Source organism: Spinacia oleracea, chromosome 1, assembly GCF_020520425.1.
Source record: "Spinacia oleracea cultivar Varoflay chromosome 1, BTI_SOV_V1, whole genome shotgun sequence".
Classification (NCBI taxonomy): Eukaryota; Viridiplantae; Streptophyta; class Magnoliopsida; order Caryophyllales; family Amaranthaceae; genus Spinacia; species Spinacia oleracea.
In genome coordinates this window covers 132477640-132500617 of record NC_079487.1, presented here as the reverse complement: position 1 = coordinate 132500617, position 22978 = coordinate 132477640, and the positions used below count along the sequence as shown (strand labels likewise).

The 22978-nt window shown below is 31.9% G+C and overlaps 2 protein-coding genes across 3 annotated transcripts; both read right to left on the bottom strand.

Moving 5' to 3' along the window:
• Positions 1-2642: 2642 nt before the first annotated feature.
• On the bottom strand, positions 2643-7677 carry LOC110785571 (uncharacterized). Of its 2 annotated transcripts, none has more exons than XM_056829306.1 (9): positions 7216-7677; positions 5517-5786; positions 5326-5428; positions 4771-4850; positions 4607-4684; positions 4241-4332; positions 4004-4115; positions 3277-3402; positions 2643-3032 (listed from the first exon to the last, which is right to left on the bottom strand). In XM_056829306.1, the coding sequence occupies exons 1-9, from the start codon at positions 7510-7512 to the stop codon at positions 2916-2918; spliced, it is 1275 nt and encodes a 424-aa protein (XP_056685284.1). In that variant the 5' UTR covers positions 7513-7677; the 3' UTR covers positions 2643-2915. The 2 variants fall into 2 exon arrangements, with proteins under 2 accessions (XP_056685284.1, XP_021845723.1); XM_021990031.2 differs by having other exon boundaries at positions 5517-5720; positions 7216-7674.
• Positions 7678-19433: 11756 nt separating this feature from the next.
• LOC110785570 (B-box zinc finger protein 32) lies at positions 19434-20759 on the bottom strand. Its single transcript, XM_021990029.2, has one exon. It carries the CDS (start codon positions 20443-20445, stop codon positions 19684-19686), a length of 762 nt encoding a protein of 253 aa, XP_021845721.1. The 5' UTR covers positions 20446-20759; the 3' UTR covers positions 19434-19683.
• Between the last annotated feature and the right edge of the window lie 2219 nt (positions 20760-22978).

Sequence of the window (22978 nt, the reverse complement as noted above, 5' to 3'; positions counted from 1 at the left end):
CTTCGGTCCGGTCCGATCTGGGTTTTGGACAGGACCGATTTTTCCTTAATAAAATATAATATAAACTACTTAAAAAGTTAATTATCTCCTTTAATATGTTGTAAATATTACTATATTGTGATATATTTTATTTTAGCTTCCAAAAAGGACCTTAAACAATTGGTTTAATTTTAGCTTCCAAAAAGGACCTTAAACAATTGATTTTTTATATATATATTTTTTTTCTTTTTGAACATAACTTTTAGAAAAAATAAAAAAATATAGAAATAGGTCTACAACCCGTCCAAACCGGTCTGGTCCGGTCCGGGTTTTGGACTGATTTTTCCAGTCCGGTCCGGATTTTAGACCAATTTTTCCTGTCCGGATCCGGTCCAAACATAATCGATCCGGCCTTTGAATCTTGAATTATCAAAATTTCGATATTCGATCCGGTCCGGGTTTAAACCGATGAACACCCCTTGTTACAACCAAATAATATGGAAACATATAGGCAAGAGGTAACTCGGTCGTTTGGCCTTTTGGGTTAAGTACACGACATGTCTATTCATGTCAGATCAATATGAAGTCTATTGAAAATTACTCCGTAACTTATTTTGAAAAACTAATCAAATTTTAGCCTCTTTTTTTACAGTGGAAAAGGGGACCAAACAGTAGATTCAAGAGGGAAACAAACGATACACATATCGTTGTTTACACACACAACAAAGGCATAACAGTATGGCAATAATGAATATGCATAAAGATGAGTAGACAAACAAACATGAATACTTAAATAGACAATTAGTACCCCTTGACAGTTACCTCATAAAACCTGACCAATTCTGAGGGAAATTTGGTACAATTGGAATTGGACAACTTAACATTAATATGGCTTGACAGATTTACACTTAAATTGGTCCACTACTATTGTCATTTTTTTGTCAAAGCTAGCTAAGGTTTATTTTTGGGAACCCTTTGTCTTGCTCCCTCTAATCCAAAATATAAATCGTTTTTAACTAAGGTCATATTCGGCAAAATTAGCGGTAGCGGGTAGCGTTTAGCGGTTGAGTAGCGGGTAGCGGTCAAAGTAGCGGGTAGCGGTGAATAGTAGTGGGTAACGGTTAGCTGTCAAAGTAGCGGGTAACTAATATGCGTGTTTGGTAAAAGTAGCGGTTGATATTATAAAATAAAAATAAAAGCAAAAATATTATTTAAACTTCATTATAAATTTGTCAAACGCTACCCGCTACCTTAAACACTAGGCATTACACTACTAATATAGCTTGACAGAAATATCAATCTTATTTCAGATTTACACTTAAATTGGTCCACTACTATTGTCATTTTTTTTTTTGTCAAAGCTAGCTAAGGTTTATTTTTGGGAACCCTTTGTCTTGCTCCCTCTAATCAAAAATATAAATCGTTTTTAACTAACTTTTAGGTAATGGCCTGTTTGGAAATCAGATGTTGTTTTACTTGGTTTGTTTATCTGGCGGTTTGTGTTAGCTTTTTATGTTGGTTGTTTGACGGTAGACTTTCTAAAAATGTGTTTAGTAAAGTTGGTTGTTGGCTACTAGTTGTTTCGTACAAAATGTAATTAGTAAATTGAAAAGCCAAAACCCAATATAAAAAAACTACTCTTACTAGCTTTTGGGTTTTGATGGAAAATCTATTTTTTTTAGCTATGGAAAAAACCACTTACCAAACATACATACTTCCAAAACGAGATGATTATGTTTTTTGACCACTTGAAAAAGCCAAAAGCCAATGAAAACGCTAACAAAGAGCCAATTACCAAACATGCTCTATGTTCTCTTCACATTTTATGTTCTGTCCCATCTAATTTTTCTTTTTCCAGTATGGTCTGAATTTATTATGTTAAATTAAACGCACTTGTTTGACAATGGATTTCCTTCGCAAACACGTAGTACTACGTATAAGGATTTACTAATATTATTACCTTCAGAAGCTTATTGTTTGACCAAAGTCTTGCGTTTACGAGATGATTATGATTTATGAATGTCATTTTCCAAAGTGCATTGCACAAAATTTTCCACATTGAGCGTCAAAATTGACTTATTGACAAAATGCAAGTGACATTATACTTATCTTAAATTCTCAAACTTATGGCCCTGTTCGGCAAAATTAGCGGTAGCGGTAAGCGGTTGAGTAGCGGTTAAAGTAGCGAGTAACGGTGAATAGTAGCGGATAACGGTTAGTTGTTAAAGTAGCGGGTAACTAATATGAGTGTTCGGTAAAAGTAGCGGTTGATATTATAAAATAAAATTAAAAACAAGAATATTATTTAAAACTTTATTATAAATTTGTCAAACGCTTTCCGCTATCTTAAACACTACTAATTTTAACGTTGACAAGAGCTACCCAACCGCTACCTCAACCGCTAACCGCTACCAAAATCGCTACTTACCAAACACTTACAAATTTTACAAGTAGCATATTGACTAGGTCAAAACGCTACCCGCTACCTCAAACGCTACCGCCGAACACGCCCTATGACTGAAGCAATGAAAATTATTAGGTGCACCTGAAGTCCTTATCGGAAACTAATGTACCTAAACAATATCGTAATCAACACGCTAGATCGAAACTACAATCAACAAGTTAGAATCTTAACTTACCAATGAACAAAAAAAAAAAAAAAATGATACATGAGTCACAAACCCCTAAAACTTAACAAGCTCTATGAGCACAGGATGATACAGATGTAGATTCTTCTAAAATCTAATACTTATTCTATGAAACAACTACTTTGTATGAATACAGAGAAAACACGCATTGTAAAAACTCTCTAGCTCGTTAGCTACTGTGAAGTTCAAACTGACACATCTTTGGTTAGATGTGAAAATGCAAACTCGCCCTAAATATGTTTGTTATTGAGGGGGTTTGGGTTATAGATCACAAAGTTTTCACTCTGTTCATTTCTGAAAATTGTAAACCTGACCATTTTTTATTAATTTCTGGAGTGCAGATTTGGCTTCTTCAAGAGTCTCAACAGCATGTCCTTCTTCAAACGATATCCTCTGTATGTTGAACTGCAACAAAAGAAATTAAGGCTTTAATAACATGATGTGAGAGCAAAAAAAGCTCGTAGTAGAGTGTTGTAGTTTCTACTTGTATGTTTTAGTTGTTCGTACATTTAGCTATTGTCAAAAAAACAAAAAATAAATAAAATAACATGATGTGAAATAGAATTTACAGTGAATAAAAGTCGGAAAAAGTAAAAGAAGAATAAAAATAGCATACAGATTGAATTAAAGTTGAAACAGAAGATAATACCTGAGCCCCTTGACGAACACGAACATCAGTTCCTCTGCTGTCTATAGAAATGAGAGCAGCATCATCTAACTCAATTTCTGTAGATAGAAGCTTTTTCAAGGGCTTTGAGAAGATGGCATTAAGTTCCTGAATATCACATCACATCATTCAATCCATGTTTTTCTAAGTCAAATAGTGAGCGATTTCCTTCAATAATGCTCGAAGATTCGTAAATTCCCAAAATACGTCATTTGTTTAGTTAATTCCCACTTTACCGTCCACGTCAGCAAGTAACCAGGTTCATTTTTTTTTTAATCGTTTAGCAGGAAACCGCCAACTGAAATGGCAGTTTACTTGTTAAACCGCCATTTCACTTGGCGGTTTACATTACCCAAAAAAAAGGGGGGACAAAACGTATATAGGTTTTGGGAATATGATGCATACAAAATCGCCAATTGAAATGGCGGTTTTGTTTCAAAGCAAACCGCCATTTGAGTTGGCGGTTTATACCACTGAACCGCCAATTCAAATGGCGGTTTTGTTTTAATTGGTGGTTTTAAGCTGAACCGAAAGGGGAAAAAAAAAAAGCTTTTATGCTGACGTGGACGGTATGAAGGGAAATAAGTTAGAAAGTGGCGTATTTTGGGAATTATTGGATCTTTAAGCAATATTGAAGGAAATCGCTCTCAAATAGTGTGAACTTGTTGCATAAATTACTTGAAAAAACAAGAAAATTAGCATGAGTTACCTTTAAATACTGTTCACCTCCTTCAAGAGCAATCTTATCTGGTTGTATGTCTTCGTATTCCTTGACATCAACCCAAGCGACTGTACCGAAGCCACCAATGAAATAGACATCACTGGTTTCATTATACACAACAGATAAGAGTCAGCTACGTGATATTAGATTGAATCTCGTGAATTTAAGTAGACATTGTGCATTCATCAGCTGAGTTGGAGAGAAAAGAGGGAAAGAGAGTGTTGCCTTATGTTTTGCATCCTGAAGTAATAGAAGTTTCCCCACTGTTGAGAAGGCCCTTGTTGATGCTTTCTTATATACTGTTTATGAGCCCATTCCTGAAACACGGACAACAGGAACAAATATTGGAGAATTATTATCAACAAAGATTAATTCTTCGCCCTGAAAAAACAACAGTACTTCAACTAACAACACAGGAAGAAGAAACAAATCTAAAGATCACATCCATGTTAAAAAAAAAAAATCAACGATGACCAACAACGTAATTCCAGTATTTTGCCAACGACTGTAATGAGAATGTTTTGAAAAACCTGCTACTACAAAAACGACATATTCAAGCAAGTTGAAAGTATATAATGAAGTAGCAAGTACCTGTTGATCTTCAGGAAGCGGGTAGACATCACCAAAAATTGTCACTCTTGCATTGGATAAGCCACTCCATCCAGGTATCTATGAATACGAACTGTCAATTAAACATATAAACGGAAAACGTACCCTACTAGACATCAAAAAAAGGTGATAAAAGGAGGACAAACCTGTACAACCAGTGTACATCTTGGATCAGCCAATAAATTTCTTGTGTGGATAGCCAATGGTGAAAAGGAGAAAATCGGATCTGTATCAAGAAAGAAAAAAAGAAATTTCACGCTTTTTGGACACAGCACGTGCACAAATCTCTCACTATTTATGTTTCTTTCTTGGCTCTCTGTACTTGATTTCATGTTTTTACCCCCTTTTCTAAGAGAGGAAAGGAAAGGAAAGGGGAGGATGGCATGATGACTAAGAAATTTTGGCTAATACAGAGAGGAAAGGAAAGGGGAGGATGGCATGATGACTAAGAAATTTTGGCTAATACATACATCCTTTAGAATAATCCATGTATTAGGAAATTAGAAGAAAACTAAACGTACAGTTTGTATTCAATTCTAAACATTTCAATGCTGTAACAGATCATACTGTCGGAAGTTCCTAAGTGAAAACAAACATCTGCTGAGCTTTAAGATTCAATTCCATATTTTCAATGGAAATGAGATTATGTGAGAAATTATGTAAACTACACACAAAAAATTATGTGAGACACGATCACTTACGTCCCATGGCATCAGGGGCAAAATCCACCAGTGAACCAAATGGATATCCTTCCCTTCGGTGGTGCATACGAGACATGACGGTGCACAAATGAGCAAACCGAGCCTAAAAAAAGAAACACAAAAAAATTAGTTCACAAGTTTCACTTTTGAGTTTTTTTTACAAGGAAAAGAAACAGATCACGGGAATTCACCTGTTCCATCAGATTACGAACTGCCAATGCCGGTCTTGGTAAACCATGTGCGGATGTTGCACTTTGAACTCCACCAGAAATTGGTGTTCTGAAAAGTCCTGCCCTGGACCCTCCTGTTCCACTTCCTGATCCCGCTGGTGTTGACGCCGTCTTTGGGGCGTCGTCGAAGCTTCTCTTGGGACTTTGAGTTGGATTAGTATTAGCCTTCAGAATGTGAAAGAAGCCATCACAACAAAGCTGAAGTAGCCATTTCATACACTCCTTCACAGACTTAATAAGAAAAGCAAATGTTCTACTTCTAATCAGGCATGAAAAATACACTTTTAAGAATGTCCTAGAAGACTAGAACAACAAAGTGAACCTCATACCAGGCGAACCATAATCCAGAGCACAGTCAAAAAAAGCCGAGTAGAATATAAAACTACGGTCTAACTACCAGAAAATATGAAGTCCACATCAGCTAATAATCTATTTTCCCCAAAAAAATGTCACAAAATAAATAACAAAGATCAGAGTCCTTGTGTTCTCTATAAGCCTTTAACCCTTTCGCTCATTAAAGATCAATCCTTTGTATCACCGGTAAATTTTGAAAACAAGAACAAATCATTACACCGTCATCCTCGGATACACCTATAACCCTTCATTCTATTAGATTAAACCACCATACACAGTCCACGATACGAAATTAATTAAACTTTCCTCCACTTCCTGCACAGATTGCACCCTCTTGGTGTATCACTAAAGACTTAACTACTTAAGCATAGTCACATTTTGACCTTTAATTGAACAAAGAAACCACAAAAATACTTTCACCCATTGAAGATCAATCCTTTGTATCACCGTTAAATTTGGAAAAACAAGAACAAATCATTACACCGTCATCCTTGGATACACCTATAACCCTTCATTGTATTAGATTAAACCACCATACACAGTCCACGATACGAAATTCATCAAACTTTCCTCCACTTCCTGCACAGATTGCACCCTCTTGGTGTATCACTAAAGACTTAACTACTTAAGCATGGTCACATTTTGACCTTTAAATGAACAAAGCAACCCCAAAAACAGTTTCACCCATTGAAGATCAATCCTTTGTATCACCGGTAAATTTAGAACAAATCATCACCGGTTTTCCCTTCATTGTATTAAATTAAACCACCATACAATTCAACAGATTGAATGCAGTCCCCAATACGAAATCCATCAAGCTTTCCTCCACTTCCTATACAGATTGCACCTTCTTGTTGTATCACCAAATAAATAAGCATAGCCACACTTTGACCTTTAATTGAACAAAGCAGCCACAAAAACACTACCAAGACCATTTTCAGTCAAAACTCGTGCATTCCAATCAAATTCGTTGAAAAAATACACTGAATTAGCTTACACTGCTGAAAATTATCAAGCTTCTAGGAATCACAATCTTACAATTATATGCAAGAAAGAACAAAACAAATTCACAATGAACCAATCCTTCAGAATTTCATACATCATAAATTCAAAACGCTACATTGCTCCAAATAATTCAGAACCTTTGAACCAAACAAACACACACAAAACCCACAATCATGAATCCCAACTCTGCAATTTAAACCAAATGCAAACCACATTACAAATTTCATGAGTTTTTTTTTTTTGAGAGGGCAGTTCAATTTTTAAAAAATAAGAAGAAAAAAAGAGAGAGATTTTAAACTACCTCGGGAAAAGTGAGAACATCATCAGAAGCTAAAACGTGGACATCATCGGAACTAGGGTTGTTTTCACTTTCAGCACCAGAAACCTTCTTTGAGACAGCCAAAACCCTTGATGATCCAGCAATCCCAACTCTTTCAGAAGTTACCCCCCACGAACAAAGATTCAAACTTTCGTTAAATCTTAAACACCCACTTCGATTGTTCCATCGTCTGATCGAAAACTGGGGCAATTGACAACCTGGGTTGTTGTTTTTTTCTGGGATTTTTGACAGAAACACAGAGCTCGAAAGGGTTTCCATGGCAGAAACAATAAATCAAAAACTTAGAAAAAATATAGGGGAATTTAAATTATTATTTTTTTAAAAAAAAGTACTATGAATTGGAATTGATACTCATCGAATTGTTATTTGTTATGCTCAAGAACTGAAAAAGTAGTGAAGATTAAAGAGTTCGTATTTGCCTGAAATTGGTACCAGTGAGTAGAGAATCTGTAAATGGGAAAGCCCATGGAAAAACGGGTAGGGCTGTTGAAAAGGGTGAAGGACTAACCCGTATTTGATTGAGATCTGTTTTCCAGTCCAATTTGGTTGGCTTTTTGGGCTGAAAATTCGACAAATTCCAGGCTTCCTATTTGGGTTCTGAATTGGACCAATCTGAGCCCTCCTTATTCAGCCCAGGACGAGTTCTAGGAATTCCTACATCAAACCAAACATGCGTTGTCATGTACTACCTCCGTTCCTTAATGTTCTTTATGCTTTGGAATATGTGTTTAAAATGTGAAAACTTTAACCGTGGATTCTCACTGTTATATACATCAAAATGTTATCATGTAAGATTGGTCTCGTTATGTATTTTTAAAATATCAAACTTTAATAATTTTTTCACAAACAAAAAAATGGATATGTAAGTCGTTAAATATTGCATTGGATTCCGTGCAAATAGTAAGTGTAAAGAACATTAAGGAATGGAGGTAGTACGTTTTTTTCTCTTTTGCGCGAATGAACAATAAAAGCAATTCAAATTACAAATGATAGATGAAGATCACAACTTCTAAACTATCACAAACATGTAATCAGTCTTAATAATTAGACTAAGACATCATTAGTTGTTATGTACGTAGTACGGAGTATGATTTTGGCATCAACTAATAGCATAATTCAACATTTTATATTAAGATATGTTGTATTTATTTGATTTTCACTTGCTAAACTTGTGTTAATATAATTGAGTTTATATGTTTTAATATATTATAACTTATTTTAGTTGTAATGTAGGTGGCGGACAACCTTGCCAATGTAGGTGTCACTTTTGAGGAAAGATTAGTGTATTTCGAGCTCCCTCCCTCTAAAATTACTAATCTGCTTCTATAGGATTTAATGAGTGTCACAAAACCTCGTCTAGTTTAGCTTTTCTTGTATTAGTTTCAGAGTATTGTGCCCTCATTTGCATCAAAAAAAAAAAAATCTTATTTTAGTTGTAAATTAAATGATATTTTTGGTATTTAAAACGTTAAAAATACACCACTTTGTATTTACTATCTTATAGAATTTTTATTTTAAATTACTACCTTAAAGTTTTATAAAAAATTTATTTACTACCACTTTACAGTTTTCTCATTTTAAAATTGAGATAGTATCTCTTTCGTTTCTTAATAATTTTAAGTGATTCAAAATCATTGGTGTCAAAATAAAATTAAGATCTTTTTCAATTAATCATTTTAGCTACATTGGTGTCAAAGAAAAATTTCCTTTTCAACTAAAAATACTTTTTGAAATAATAATGATACAAAGTGATAATTAAATTAATTCTTTTTCGATACGAATGAGACACAAGGATAATGCTAATAGAAAATAGGGAACTGGAGATTCGAACATGTGATTACTATCACACATATACCCTCAATCTTAATCCCTAGTCAAGACAACATCGGAGTTTATATTATTATTATTATTGTTATTACTATTTTAATTATATTATAATTATATTGTAATTGAAAAAAACACAAAACATCAATAAATGAAAAAATCCCCCAAATGATAATGTTGGCATTTTATGTTTGCAAGGATATAAGTTGATAAGCCCTCCATTCCAAACATGCATGCATGTAAGCCCATTCAATCTCATTTAATAATGACATCCCAACTTATCAACCAATGTCTTCCTCTTCTCGATCACCAATTAATCTTTTACTTTATTATATTTATAAATTATAATACACCAACTAAATTGGTTTGGCAACCTGTTAACTTCACTCTACATGTAGCATAATCTCCTTAACCACAAACTAATCAAGTGTACCATTACCATACTACCCTAGTCAATCCATGTCAACAATTTAGATAAAGTGACACACACATGTATCAACTCTATCAAGCTCGATGGCTGGATATATACTCCCTCCGTTTTTTAATACTCACACCATTTTGACTGGAGACGTTTGTAATGCATAACTTTGACCATTAATATCTTTAACTATATATTATAAAAACTTATAAAAATATTAATATTTTGAAACTATATATTAAGATGAAGCCAACAATATATTATATACTAACATTTATTTTCATATACTAGAATTAAAATAGGGTCAGAGTGAATTATGTGAATAGTGTAAAAATTCAAAACGGTGCGAGTATTAAAGATCGGAGAGAGTAGTTAACAAGCCACGATGTAGTGTTTGTGGACATAACTTAAACGTAGTTTAACACATTCATATGTCAATTTTTGTGATTCTTTTAACCTTTCGTGTGAGATTAACTAATTTTTATTTTAGTTTTCTTAGTGGTAAGATTATTGTGATTAAGATGTGTATTAGTGGTGGAAAATCTATGGTTAACATTTGACTCTTAGACCCTACTACTAGCCTATAAATTAAAGCCTGGTTATGATAGATTCTATTTTAAGTTTTTAACCACAAATAAACAACTAATTAATCGCATTGACATGTTAACCAAGTAACCAACTTCAACATAGAGTGGTTTTAGGTTTATTAATTAGTGTCTTATATTCATCTGCTAATTAATCAACGATTTGCCACTTTGCCCCTACGTACCTTAGTCCCCCCGAAATATATCAACCACTTTTCGTACTTTATTTATACTCCTATTTTTTTTCATTTTTCAATACAAGAATTTGTATCTTTATTGACAACCTAATAACGATATGTCAAAAATTCCGCTGCAAAAGCCTTTTGTGATAGGGCCAACAACCAAACAAAGACGGGAACAACCGTCACAAATGTCTTTTATAACGGGTTAACGACGGAATTTTGCATTAATGACGACCCCCTTTTATACCGGGTTCGCAACAGGAAATCATATCATTAATCAACGATTATTGACCTTTAACGACGGAGTTTTCCGTCGTTAATGGTACAATTTCTTGTAGTATTTCTTATGGTAAATTTATTTCATACTGTCGGTATAAAAGTAATTACTCCGTATAAAGGACGATCGATACTTATTTTCAATTAATCTAGTTTCGTGAATAAACCAAAATGCACTCCACTTAAGTGGGTGTGGCCTATCGATCACCTGCATATCACTAGTTTACTTAACTGAAATTACATGAATTTATTTTAACTGTAAATTTAATTTGGATAGTCCTTACACTAACTAATTAAAGCCTTCATTAGCTAATACTATAAAATACTAATCAATTTTCAAGAACAAGTTAAATTTAAGCACGTTTTTCAATATACCATTTTAAACATTTATATTTTCAATTTATGGATGAGAAAAATTATAATAAGTTGATATTTAAAAAATATTGTTAAATACGGGTCTGGACCGCACCTTTCATCAAAAGAGATAATCAACTTAACTAGATCGTAGGAGGTTCTACCTTAAAACCATATGGCAATAAGGGAAGTAGCTCCTTGTCTTTATTAAGTGATTAACTCTCTCTTCTTTTATCAATGTGGGACTTTCACACGTAATGTTTCATGGGTCAGATCTTAACAAATATTTATTGAGATGGATCTAATAAAACCTCACACGACTATATTTTTTCTTAAGTATAAATAAAAAAATAAAAAAAATGAGTCAAAGGGAGTTATGTAAATAGTGTCAAAAATCTAATTATGTCATATAAATAAAAATAGATCGATGAAGTGTAATATTTAGAATGATTGGCAGTTGGGAGTGGAGGAAGTTGGAAAATTGAAGTAAAGGCCTAAAAACGTATTCACCTCAAATGCCATAAAGTTAAGAATTAGAACATACTACTTGTATGGTAAGATGAATGGAAACGTATGATATGATCAATGATGTCACCAAATTAATTAATTACGGCTTCTAAAATATTGGCAGAATTCGTGGATCATTATAAGACACGTCAGATTACTTGATTAATATAAGTTCATTAACATATTTATGTCGCTTAAGCTCGGACATGCATGGCATGAAGCACTAGCTAGTTGCTCAAAACTCTACCTCTCAATATTGTTTTACCATTTTTAATTCAAAACTTGTTTATTTTAAACTTTTAATAACAAGTGGAATAGTGGAAGGTGGTTTGGGCCATTGAAAATAAATTTTTTAATTTATTTTTAAATTAAAAAAGTTGAATGTCACGTAGGTAAATAATTAGGTATCACGTATATATTTTAATTAATTAATTAATTAATAATATATACAGCTCCACCCAAAATCAACTACTCTAATAACTTTAAAAAAAAATCTAAAATAAAATTCAATAAAAAATCTAGCACTAATCTAAAACAAAATTCTATCCAAAATCAAACGCTTATTCAATATTAGAGCGCCACTTAAGAAATCTAACAGTTTCGACCAATGAAAAATAAGATTTCTAAATTAATTTTATCAAATACTCTAATAATTAAAATATAAATCTAAAATAAAATTCTATCCAAAATCAAACACTACTCTAAAATAAAATTCTATCCAAAATCAAACACTTATCCAATATTAGAGCGCCATGTAGAAAATCTAATGGTTTCGACCAATGAAAAATAAGATTTCTCAACTATTTTTGAATTAAAATAAATGAGTGCCACGTAAATAAATAATTAGATGCCAATAGATATTTTAATTAACTAAATACTTATATATACAACTCCATCCAAAATTAAACACTTTAATAATAAAAAAAATCAATCTAAAATGAAATTCAATTAAAAATCAAACACTAATCTAATATAATACTCCATTCAAAATTAAACACTTTAATATAAAAATATAGCAGTTGTAATAGATATTTTATTTTAACTTAACCATTATAAATAATTCGTGTATCGCACGGCTAAAATCTAGTATGAACCTATGAGGCGGCATAAATAGTGATTTTTTTTTTTACGCTTTAGAAAAATAAAAATAAAATAAACACAAAAACATTTTATAATACAAAATTGGAATCAATGCAAAAAGGGAATCAATTTGAAACATTCTATAATTGTAATAAGTTTAATTCATATACATTCAATTAAATTTTGATAATTAATTAACAATTAAAATTAGATGATGAAGATTGATAAGAGTTTGGATAAGAAATAGATAGGATCTAAATACTAAAAGGTAAGAACTATATGTATCCTTCTAAAACTTGAGAAGATAATAATTCAAAGTATATATGAAGTCGTTGTTACGTTGGTCAGAATTTCAAAAGCTAAAAGTTAAGCAATTCTTGTTTATGAAGAGTCAAAAAAAATTAAAAAAATATATCAACCAGCCATTGAGAAAATATCAAGATTAAAAAATAATAAAAAAATATCAAGATTAAAAATAACAAACCCTAATTAGTGGTGTTAAATTAATCGCTTGCTAATACTTAATTAATCTAATGACTTCTCCTTCAATTAATTTTAGATAATTAATTAAATTAACAATTATTAAAATATATAAATTCTTAGGTTCCCTAAAATATCTTATCTAACATGTGGATGGGAACACATATTTCTTTCTCGGTGGGGTTTGAAAAGTTTTACAATGTTTTGTAGGGTACGAACTATGGACCATTCTTGACCATGCATTTTATCCAATGAATAGGCATTATCATATAATTTAATTAGTCCCGTCCAATTTTCATAATCCGACTATTTAGGGTTGATTTATGATTTAGATTGAATTTTTAACTAAAATCTACTCCACTAACTATATTGATTTAAAATTGTCAACTGAAAATTGAAGATTACTTCTTCTGATTTTCATTTTATTTTTACAATTAAAAAAAAATACTCCGTAGTAATTTGAATACAAAATTCATACCGACCTGGTCACTTTAATTGCGGAGTGTTTTTCTTTTAAAAAAAGAAAAAATATGAATTATAATTAATAATCAGTCACACGACAACATCTGCATTGAAAAATACATTAAACCACATATATAGAACAAAGACCTTAATTATTTTTAATACAAAATAATTGGTCATAATTAAAAGAAGATAGTACTAATCTTATTATCTAGACCCTTCTATCTTTCCAGCCTAGGCATGCTGTGATTTAATATAATGTCCCCTGTAAATTGAAATTTTGGAAAAAAATTATTGTCCTTTTTTAATTTAAAATTGGATGTTGGAGTGCAGCATTGTTCAAAATCATGATGATTTCATGTGGTTCATAATTACTCTCATCGATCAGTCTTAGGAATCTAATGCTTTACATCATCGCCTTATGAAGTTGTTACAAACTTACAATATTATACTTAAAAATCATTAAAATATTATTTAGCAAAAATATCTAGCAGTACTTGTTAGTTGTACACTTGTACGAGCTATAATTCTATAAGTAATATACTAATATGATACTTCCTCCGTCTTTTAATACTCGCAACGTTTGTTAATTTCACGCATGCCAATGCACAATTTTGATCAGTTATATCTTAAATTCTCTTTATGCAAAAATTATAAAAAGTTAATATTTTGAAAATACACATTGAGACGAATCTAACAAGATCCCACATGACTATGTTTTATCTTATATAAAAAGCACTAAGAATAGTCAAAGTAGATTATATGAATAGTGGCAAAAGTCCAAACGTTGCGAGTATTAAAAGACGGAGGAAGTATGATGTTAATGAAATGGCACGTCTTGTATTTGATAGTTACTTACTTGGCATCCTAAAAGATTTCCCCAAATAATATTTTTCACCTTAATAATTAAGAAAGAAAGCAAAATAAAAACAAGTGATTTTGTTATTTTGCTAATTTAAATAATAAACTGCGAGAGAAACATACTATAAATAGTACGGAGTATTGTGGAAACTCAAAAGGACAGATATATTAAAAAGAAAATTGGAATAATCTTTAAAGACGGATGGAGTATCTACTTATCAGATGTTCTTTGTAGATTGCAGTCTCATACATACACATGTATATGTACTTGGGTGATGATAAAGGTCCAAGTTGTGACAATATTTAGTTGTCGCAATCTTGCGTGTCGGATTTTAATTGGTACATATAGGCGTCACGTAGACTATGCGTCATCTGAATATTTTTATTATTAATGCAATAATTTTACTATGAAAATATGTAAATAAGACAGTCGATATAAAAAAGGAAACAAATTAGAATATTAAGATTTTCCTACCTTTTAATGAAACATGTATAATAAGTTATATAAGTTAAATATTTTAGTTTCCAATTTAAATCATGACACATAAGATTATTGTGACGTGGCTTAAAGGTCACATGTTGCGACCTTTATCATTTTCGTATGTACTTTGTGTAAAAAACATACTCTGTACGTTGTTACTTTTACGTTTAGCTACGGTGTACGATAAAATTTGTGTGACATTTGAGTTTTTATGCACCTAAAAAGAAGTCGGAATTGAATGACCGAGTCGCAAATTCAACGGTTTAAAGAAAACCTAAGAGGCAAATTTGATTTTACAAATATATTAATCAAAGTTTGAACTGTAAATGAAATCATGTGTTAGTTCCATAATATTATTTCTTTTTATCGATCGCATATGTTCTTTTCACATTTTGCACTACTTATAGTAGTAAAGATAAAGATGTGTACGTGTTTCTCATTCTTAACATATATCATCGTCTTATTTGTGTATATATCAAGCTAGATTAATCACGCAACCATGCAAGTTTAGCTAATTAATTAAATATAGATGATTAGTTTATCTTGGCTTTTACTAGTACAACACATTGCCTCTTTTTTTCTCCTTTTAGGCGATCCTAACAACACTAACGTTTTTTAGATTACTTTGTTGTCACTTGTTAAAGTGTTGCGATTATCCTAAAACGTTGTATCATACTCTGCTATATATAACTTATAAGTTAATACGTACTCCTATGTGTTACACATCACGCTTTGATCAAAAGAGAGATTTCGAAGTACGTACAATCACTTTGTACGTACTGTGCAAATTAAAATAGCTATTAATATAATGATTCCTCTATCATGCATGATTACATATTTACATTTCCGGCCTACAAAGTCGTATGTCTATATTACGCTGCTCATTTTATTTTATTTTAGCCATAGTACTTCGCATATTGCTCATTTGAGTGATAATTAAATACACTCGGGTATATAGTACGTTCTGAACTAGCTATATTAATTTTGTAGCCAATTAGTCACATACTATAATCATTTAATTACAACCACGTAATTTTACTATCATAGTCGGAAATATAAATATTACATGAACCATACAAATGACTAGATGGGTGTGATATTAAGCTTATACCTATCCGTATTACGTACTCGAAGGGCTTAACTGTGGAAGATGCCTTTACTGTAGTAGATGCATGGGTTCTTCTTCTTCAGGGAAAAAAGAAGAAAAAAATAATTTGGAAAGTTTGGTTGATGTCAATTCAAAAGGGCTGGGTCTGAATAAAAGTGTGTGGTTCATGGAAACTAACTGTGTATGATGTACGACTAGAGTAACTTTGTCTACTGCACGCCATTTCTAAAAGAATTGAAGTTGTCTAATGTTTACTACTCCGTACACACCACTTGAAACTTTCCTCAAGTCCTCAACACGTACTATTCTGTTTTAGACTCTCAGGTGTTTTCTTCTAACTTATCTTAACTTATTAAAAAAAATCTGAACTTAACTAATCTAAATCTATCTAAACTTTTTAGAAATTATCTGAACTAATATTATCTAAACTTATCTGAACTTATTAGATATTATCCAAACTTATCTGAACTTATTAGTACTTATTAGTACTTATCTTAACTTATCTGAACTTATAGAACCTTATTTAACTTATAGGAACTTATAGGACTTTATAAGAACTTATAAGAACTTATAGAAACTTATAAGACTTTTTTTTTTTGATAAACAAGTTAATTCATTGATAAAAAATCATACGACATCTACATAAATATATAAATCTAACAAATACATATCAATCGAATCAAATAAAAACTTCCTTTCACCATAGCTAAGATCGTAGTATATCAAACATTTTGTATACCCTCTTTTATATCGCTGCGATTTACAGCCTTCATTGACGAGGTGGTCTATAGATCTGGTGTAGCCGTGACAAATATGATTTCCGTCTGATTGTAGTCGAAAGATTGACATCCTCTTCGATCCCGCATAAATCTTTACCAAAGAAATAACCTGAACTAAATTAAACACACAAAACTTAACTAAAAACAAACCCACCATATGGGTACTTACTACACCGAAACAATCAAACCCACCATAGGGGTACTTACCACACTGAAACTATGTAGTTTTATTGAAATCTAACGCAAAAACACAACGAAATTGAAAGAGAAGGGGCGAAAATAACCAAATTTCCGAAGAAAATTAGCTATTTCCGCCCTAGAAAACCCTAATTTTTGTAAACCCTAAAAAGAGAGAGAAAAAGGGAGAGAGGGGAGAAGCTTGTACTCCGTACCTTTTTATTTAGTACTTATAAGACCTTATTTAAAGGTAGTTTAGGCTGCGTTCTTTTCACCTGATTTTCACTTATTTTTTCTGAACTTATCTTATCTGAACTTATCTGAACTTAACTGAACTTATCTGAACTTATTAGAACTTATCAAAACTTATTTTAGTTATAAATTGTACTTGGCTAACCCTTATTTTTCCTGAACTGAACTTATCTGAATTTAACTGAACTTATCTGAACTTATCTGAACTTATTTTTCCTGAAATAAATGGAAATAAGGTGAACAGAACAGGGCCTTAATTATTACTAAATTTTTAACCATTGGAATATTGATAATAGTTGATTATAAATATTAATAAAATTTAAATTAATAGAGCAATTATTATTTAACTCTTATATTATTATTTATGTTTTTATGTTATTATGTTATTTAATAATATAAATTGTTACTCTGTAATCATTATCCAAATTTATAAATTCAAGTACGAATTCGACCAATTTGTAAAAAAAATATTTGTCACTAACTCTTTAATAAACCTCTTTACACTCTGTAATTAATATACCTTTATCACAAACGAAAAACAACTCTTGATACTCCGTACGAGAATTGTACTTGATGCATTGATGTAAATAAGTAATATTAAGATTATTTGCGTCTCACCAAAAAAAGTTGTCCATTGATTTGTGATGTACATGTAATTTTAAAAGTGTTTATTAAGGTTTTTCCCTTATAATTATATTGATAGTAATTAATATTGACATATTAATTCATATTTACGTATTAGTGATAATCATTATCGTCAATTAGTAACCATAAATTATTCTAATATAATAATATAAATATGATTTATTTTATATAACAATCCAAATAATCATACACATTTTATTTAAGACATTATTGAAACTTATAGGAAGTTCTTGGAACTTATAGGACCTTATTCAACTTATTAAAACTTTTCCAAACTGGTAGGACCTGAAAATAAGGTCCTATAAGTTGAAGAGAACAAAGCCTTAATCATGGATAGAGTGTGTTCTTTTCACCTGAATTTTACATATCTTATTTTATTGGCCATTAACTTATTTTATTTTATTATCCTTTATTTTTATATTATCTTGTTTTATCTTATCTAAACTTATTGAGTTATTGGCTCTTATTTTATGTACACCAATTCTTAAATGGACTTGGTCCACACTGAATTTATTGTGGACCATGCCTCAAAATAAAGTCAACAACTTGTTCATACTTTATTTTGGCATTTTATTAGGATTATTTTTTTTAAAAATAAAATAAAACTAGTGTTGTTGATACATGTTGTGCTTGAATAATGTGATTTTAAGTCACAATTCGCTTTTAAAAGCATAGGGTTACTATACTTCAAAAAATGTTTACTATGTTTAAAAATTTTGGAGTTTAATTTATTATAGTTAATATATGAACAATAAATGTGACTATGGACGTAAAAAGTGTTAGAGAAAACTATTGATTTTTGGTCTACGCTAATATTATTATGGACTAGATGCACTAAAAAATAATCCTTTTATATATTATCCTGAGCTAAAATAAGTAAAAAGTAAAGTAAACAAGATAGAGTCTAAGATGACTAGACAATACTTTCCCTCCTCTCCCGATCTTTTGCATATAGTGTACTTGTCCTAAGGATTAGATCGAGAAAGGTCTTCTAATTGAGTTCTTTTACCTTATCTTGTAAAATTTAAGTAATGTAATCCGAAAAAAATCAACTAATGTAGGTATAATATTTTTAATGAAAATTGTAATTTGAATACGTTTTATTTTATAAATCATTGTTCGTGTTATCTTTGATCTCATATTTGGGGGTAGAGAAGCCTTCCTTCAAGCTAGGATATAGTGACGTTATTATTGAACATTGATTATTGATTATTGATTTAACATCAATTAATGAAAATCATTGTTTTAACAATAATCTATCTAGTGATAAAAGACTATGTGTAACTAATCTTTATTCATATATGTTTAATACTTAATAGTTAATACAGGCGGGATAAGGAGTAGATTATTTCCAATTGACCCATCAGTTATTATGTGGAGATTATTTTTAAGTGACCCATATGTTAAAATGGGACGACTTATATTTCATGGAAATGAATTGAAACGAATAGGTTTAAAGAGTCATTTTAATTTACTCCATTGTTTCAAAGCCAAAGAACGTGAATCCTTTGCTCTATCAGAAACGGGTGTTAGATTTGATTTTTGAAAATTTTCCGAGGCCTTTTATTAAGAAATCTCTTGTATTTTATTTTATTTTATAATCTCTTGTATTTCTATGCGTGGGTTTTGTTTTTTAATTGTACTCTTTATACGATCACTATATTAATTGAAATCGATAATATGACAACTAAAGTCAAGACGAAAAGAGATGAATAATAAAGCGTACGAATACTTTGCAATTGTATGATAATCACAAAATTACCATGATCTGGATTTAGTTTAGATATACATTCATTCCCAAATAACAAATGAAAAAACAAACACCACATATTAAACCTACCAATCTACCATTCCACCATAGAAATCCTACTCATCCTTTTGTTTCTTTTAGTAATATTGAAACAAACTAATTTCTGTTTTTTTTTTTTTTTTTTGCTATTTATGGTTTGGAAATTACGATTAGCACTCAGCCCAGCCTTCCTCGTGATTCACACGTGAGCTTCTGCGTTTGATCACACGCGCCAGCTTGGCTTCGGTGGCTATGATCAGCTTAGCTGGAACTCCCGAGATCTGCTCCACCCGCCTGAGATCCTGAGTCGTCGGCGGCGGGGATAAGCATCTCGCACCACCACCACGGCGGCAGCAAACCCTAACCGCTACCCAGAAGGATGCCGCTAATGAAACCCGAAAGGGCCAGACTGTAATTCCGTCCAAGCAACCACTTAGCAACTCAACCGCCATGTTAACCACCTGAGAAACATCTTTTTCCTCTACCACCCCCATCCTCCTGCACCAATTTACCAAAACACCCTCCACCTTCAAATCCACCACAGCCGTCCCTTTCTCTCTCCTCCGCACATCAACCTTCACTCTCTTCCTCGACATAGTCGACGACGACGACACTGCCGCCTCCTCACCGGTGCTTGAAATGCAGGAAGAATACGAGGAGTGAGAACCATCCTCAACAGAATCCTCCTTCTGAGGAGAGCAATCGTTACAAAATATCGTCGCCGGAGTAGGAACTCCGGCACCGGAAAACCGATTCCCGTCCGTTGTCCGACAATTAGGACAGATCAAAGAGCGAACATGACGCGCAACAAGGAAATTCGCACAGTGGACCTTGGTATCACAAGTGTAACAAAGAAACGCGTTATCGGAGGGGCAGTACACCGACGCTTCCCCGGCACAAAGCTCACAATTTCTCCGAATGATATCCGCCATTGTTGGTCGTCTTTGTAAGTATAATAATCCAAATGATTTGAAGGAAATATATGAGAGACTCAGAGAAGAGTTGTTGATTTGGAAGACGAAGGAGAGAGAGAATGAGGAAGTGGGGGAAGGGGAGATATATGGAGGAGCGATAAGAGAGAAGGAATTGATATGGAGAGAGAGAATCTTGAGAAAGAGGGACACGGGGCGAGGGATTTTAGGAGAGAGAAAGAGAGAATGTGTGGTTGAATGAGAAGAAAGAATCAAAGTGAGTTGTGGAAATGGGTTTTTCAAATCATGTGGATTACAAAGGTTTTTAATATACGGAGAAGGGAGAAGTGGTTGTTTTTGTTGTGTGGGGTTGGTTTGTGAGAAAAAAAGGAAGGGGCTTTCTTGTCCACAAATACCTCGTTTCTCTCGAAACACTCAATTTTTATTTATTTTTTATTTTTATTTTTATTTTTATTTTTATTTTTGCAAAGTAAATTTGGTTTTAGTTTTTTTTTTTTTTTTTACTGGTTTGTGTGGGGCCTATATGTGTGAAAGAAGGGTGGTGGTTAATGTTTGTGATTTTTGAGTTTGTCATCTTTTCTATTTTTGAAAACAAAAAGAGGTTGATACAATGTGCCAACCATTTTGTAATGTATGGAATGCATTCTGTTTGATAAAGAAAATTGGCGTGTATGGCATGTGATATATGGAGTACGTAATTTGAAAATCTTTACGGATATCTATATAATATATTAAAAGGCGTTGTGAAAAATGTATATGTGCCACATAGTACTCTCCCCTTTACGCCACATCATCCACTCACCAAGTGTTATGCCATGTCATAGACAACTAAAACTAATGCAATGAGATTTGAACACAAGATCTCATGTGTAGAAGTTGAGTTTCATTACCATCTTAACCAACCACTAATTGTTATTTATCCATGCACGTTAATTTATAATACATGTTAACATGAAGTCTAAAACAATTAAATTTTTATGTTACTTCTTATTTCGTATGGACTATATTAGAATATAAAGAACAGTTACAATATTAGGAAAGCCGTGAATTAAACAATTAAAATATTAGAAAAATTACTTTGCATGATGAAGGTAATGTACATGTGTAGTTGATGAACTTAATGAATCTTTTCACTTTTATGGTCTACATGTATCTTAGTCAAATATTGAGTTGAAAAAAAAATCGAATTTTAATTATTCAAAGTAGCAACCGGGGCATCGCCCGGGCAACACACTAGTTCTACGGTAAATGATGTGTGTTATTATGTATCACTGGTGTATAAACAAGAAACAACGTGTGTCCCTATGCATTATTAATTAACAACATTAATCCGTGATTAATTATATGTTAAGATTTGTGTAACCTTACCCTAGTGTTTGAGGCAGCTAAGTTGATAGAGTAGTTCATAAAACCTTTTGGAGGTTCTAGGAGAAAATCTGTTTTCTAACCCAATATCATTTACATACACCTATCTGATTATTTTCTTTATTTTCATTCAAGCACATTTTTTTTAATTATGTTTACGTTCAAATTTGAGCACAGTATTTGTAGCATTCTTGAAACCCTTAAACTAACTCAATGAAATGCCATTGTAGTGGCTAATGGGAAAGGTACTAGTGTCTTAGTGGTTAGAGCTTCCATCCCGATTACAAGTGATTTTAGGATCACCGAGCGGATATGCATGGACGCATAGTACATACTAACATACATATTAATACATGTCTTTAATTTACTTTTTACTTCATAGTTCATAGTGGTCTCCGATCCATATTCATTATAGTTAACTATAATATTAACAACCCAGAATTTTAATATAACAATATATCCATAAAAAATGCGTAAATACACGCAAGTACTTTATTCACCCAAGAAAAAAAATTCAAACATACTCAATTTTACCATTCACCCAAAAAGTACTACATTAATGTATACACAATTGAATGAGAGGATGTCATTCAAACAGAGTTTGATAACATTATATTAATTGATCCAAATGTGTGACTATAGCTCACTCATATATTCATAGCCAAAATTCAACCACCCAAAGTTCCCAAACAAATTCAACCACTCAAAGAAGTTAGTTTAGTAGCATATGTCATATTGCGATGGAAAATTATCGAGGATAATGTAGTTATCCTTGATGATAGAATATCGTATTAGTAGAGTTATGTTAACTGAGTTATCCTCAATATACATGAAAGCGGAAAAGATTAATAATTGCTTAGATAAATGAAAATGTTTTATTTATTTTGGTTTGAAATGATTTCTTTTACAAAGATAGATGATTGTTACTTACAAATTTGTCACGTAAGTAAGGGTATAATAGAAATTTTAAGGGACATCAAGTTATCAAAAGTTAGCTTGAGTATAATAAAGATATACTTCGTAAGTTCGTATATACATTTGCAAGTTCGGTATTCTCATTCCCTAACTATGAGTCTATGACTATGAGTGGGATAATCCAATCAGGCAACATATAACATGGCATTAGTTATTTCCTGTCATTAATTAGTCCAAAAGATCGATATTGAAC

Excerpts from the sequence above, each read along its gene's own strand:
- LOC110785571 (XM_056829306.1), bottom strand. The coding sequence starts at position 7,512 with ATGGAAACCCTTTCGAGCTCTGTGTTTCTGTCAAAAATCCCAGAAAAA. Across the intron at positions 5,787-7,215 it reads ATGTTCTCACTTTTCCCGAG|TCTGTGAAGGAGTGTATGAA; the intron begins GTAGTTTAAAAT and ends TTTCTTATTAAG. Across the intron at positions 4,116-4,240 it reads TTCAGGATGCAAAACATAAG|TGATGTCTATTTCATTGGTG; the intron begins GCAACACTCTCT and ends TAATGAAACCAG.
- LOC110785570 (XM_021990029.2), bottom strand. The coding sequence starts at position 20,445 with ATGGCGGATATCATTCGGAGAAATTGTGAGCTTTGTGCCGGGGAAGCG.